Source organism: Clupea harengus, chromosome 17 (assembly GCF_900700415.2).
Source record: "Clupea harengus chromosome 17, Ch_v2.0.2, whole genome shotgun sequence".
Taxonomy (NCBI): Eukaryota; Metazoa; Chordata; class Actinopteri; order Clupeiformes; family Clupeidae; genus Clupea; species Clupea harengus.
Genome location: NC_045168.1, coordinates 1616717 through 1619358, shown reverse-complemented (window position 1 = coordinate 1619358; position 2642 = coordinate 1616717). Strand labels below are relative to the sequence as shown.

The following is a 2642-nucleotide window of genomic DNA, read 5'->3' as shown; positions in this document are numbered from 1 at the left end:
AAGTTCCGACATTGCTTTAATTCACTTTCATTTTCACTTCATTTGCTGAGTAACTGTCTGCGTATTTCTTATACGAATATCATTGTCATATCGACTGGGAGAAAAGTCCGGAGAAATTCTGCACGTCGATCGATTAACAAACGTTAACACAATTATCAAGAAGTTTTTTTGTGTAACCAGATTGTCTATATTTTCACCTGGTTACGATGACGTCCATGGACATGACCCCCGAGTCAAAGAAACAGGTAACTTAGACGAAGATATTTCCACATTAATATAGCATACAACTGGTCTAACAGTAGAATTCTAACAACTCTAAGTCTAAAAACCTGAAGAGAGTTGTGTAAACTATATGAGCAAGGACAGTACATGCTCACATGCAGAAACCTGACTCTAGCGCCGTAATGTGAAAAATACTTTCATTCCAGGTTGATGGCTTTTGCAAGAAACTGACCTTGGAGGTAAGACAGACTCTGTCCCCCTTTTAGATTGCTCAGATATTTCCCCCAGTATTGAGGTGGGCCCATTGCATTCATGTATGTTACATTTATTCCAAAGGCAGAACACCTGGTCAAAGCATTCTTCCCACAAAAGATGGCAGAAATGGATGCCCTCTTGCAGGTAAAATCAAGCCACTGAGAAGTATGTTCCAGAGGTGACATATGTGGCCATTTCATTTTAAAATCCAGAACCGTATTTGGTGTAGAACTGATGTGTTGGTCACATATTGAACTCGTGGATGATGGTTTGTGTGTGAATCACTTCCTGAGAGAATGTTGTGAGAACATAAATGATAACCCCAAGGGAAAAAGCCATAGAAAACCCCATTTTCTAACGGTGATAGCAATGCACGTCTCCTAACGATAGTCTGTCTGCTGTTGGCTCCTTAAAGGCTTCTCTCAGTCTGGAGGACCTGACTGCGCTGAAGGCTCCCCTTGACATCCCAATCCCTGACCCAGCCAAAGAGGAACTCAAGAGGAAGAAGAAAGAGGAGGTGACTGACACGCAATCTCATTCCAGATCCCTGATCCAGCCTCATTAACTTCCATTAGCATAGTTGTATAAACTCTAAAATTATATATCCATGGATTAGCATGTCTCCTAGACAGGTTTTATTGTATATTAATCCATATCATATGTTTATTTTCTTTCAACAGAAAGAGGCTAAAGAAGGAAAGAAAGACAAGGACAAGGACAGTGACAAAGAGGATGAGGAAGGTAATTAAAATACTGAGGAGACTGAGTCAATGGCCTATACAGATTTGAGTTGGCAGAGTTATAGCGTATATATTTCGTTTTTAGAACTAATCCTAAATCACATTGTCAGAAATGGACTCTACAGGCCTCATTAGTGAAGTTGACGATAAAGTTACAAACTGATTGCAGTTATATAGTAGAGGCAATGTCTGATTTCAAGCATTGCTCATCATGGTTAACATTGTTAAGCATCGTTTCTTTGACCCTCATGGTGCTGAACATGACCTTTGATATGTCTGTGGTTTAGCTGGCCCCCCCTGTGGTCCCATTGGCTGCAATGAGAGATTGGAGGCTCTGCTGAAGGAGATTAAGCCTCACCTCCAGACCCTTAAGGAGAAACTGAACACGGTAACGTCACTGCATTACACTGCATAATTCAGGGCTCTCAAGTCAAGTCATCATACCAGAAGGCTTCAGACAGGCCAGCCATTAGGAATTTTGGACAGGGGGCAACATTTTCTGAATTGGGCCCCTCGTTGTAGTTGATCCCATTTATGGGTCAATCATAGACCATTGCCTTTGACAGGGGGTCATCTGAACCCTTTGCCTCCCCTGACGGCAGGCCTGCTTCAGTGAAAACACACACATACAGACAGGCAAACATACAAGCACATGCACACGCACACACACACACACACACATACAGACAGGCAAACATACAAGCACTTGCACATGCACACGCACACACCCACGCACATGCATGCACACGCACGCACACACACACACACACACACACACACACACAGACATGCAAACACACATGCACACACATACACACACACACTCTGACAGCCTCACATTCACACCACTCTGTCATTCTCACTTAACTTGCACGCGTAATGCTTGTGGCCGATGTTTCACCTCTGTACTCATACCTCTGTACCGTCTCTCTCAGGTGTCGATGTGGGTGCAGCTGCAGGTCCCCAAGATGGAGGACGGGAATAACTTTGGTGTAGCAGTGCAGGTTAGCATGCAGCTCTTCCTGTTCAATCATGCAGCTCAAGGAAAGACAGAGTAATGCAGATGCATTGCACTACTGTGTCTGTGGACCCTGATTTCATTAACGGGCAACTGGCAATGAGCAAAGTCTGTCGCAGATGAACTAAAGCTATCGTGTGGTGTGAGGGAGCATTGCGCTAACCCACCCATGTTTGCACTCAGGATCTTGCTCATGGTATTAAATTAGCAAAATGATTTTGACCAGTTATTAAATTAGCTGTTGTTCATCTGGCATATTGGCAAGTGGCACAGTAGCAGTCAAGCATCATAGTTTAAGTATGAAAATGTATTCTCCCATTTATTCAAACCTGGATTTTTCATGTTTGATGATTTCAGGAGAAGGTGTTTGAGCTGCTGACCAACACTCGCACCAAGATTGAGGGATT

The 2642-nt window shown here is 43.3% G+C and overlaps 1 protein-coding gene across 1 annotated transcript in view; it reads left to right on the top strand.

Annotated features, from left to right (window-relative positions):
* psme1 (proteasome activator subunit 1) overlaps positions 1 to 2642 on the top strand; it is a 4300-nt gene continuing 1658 nt past the window's right edge. The window contains exons 1-8 of the mRNA XM_031584397.2: positions 1 to 245; positions 429 to 461; positions 559 to 621; positions 893 to 994; positions 1158 to 1218; positions 1505 to 1605; positions 2153 to 2221; positions 2593 to 2642. Of these exons, the coding sequence (XP_031440257.1) occupies positions 207 to 245; positions 429 to 461; positions 559 to 621; positions 893 to 994; positions 1158 to 1218; positions 1505 to 1605; positions 2153 to 2221; positions 2593 to 2642 (518 nt within the window). The 5' untranslated portion in view covers positions 1 to 206. The remainder of the gene's footprint in view (positions 246 to 428; positions 462 to 558; positions 622 to 892; positions 995 to 1157; positions 1219 to 1504; positions 1606 to 2152; positions 2222 to 2592) is intronic.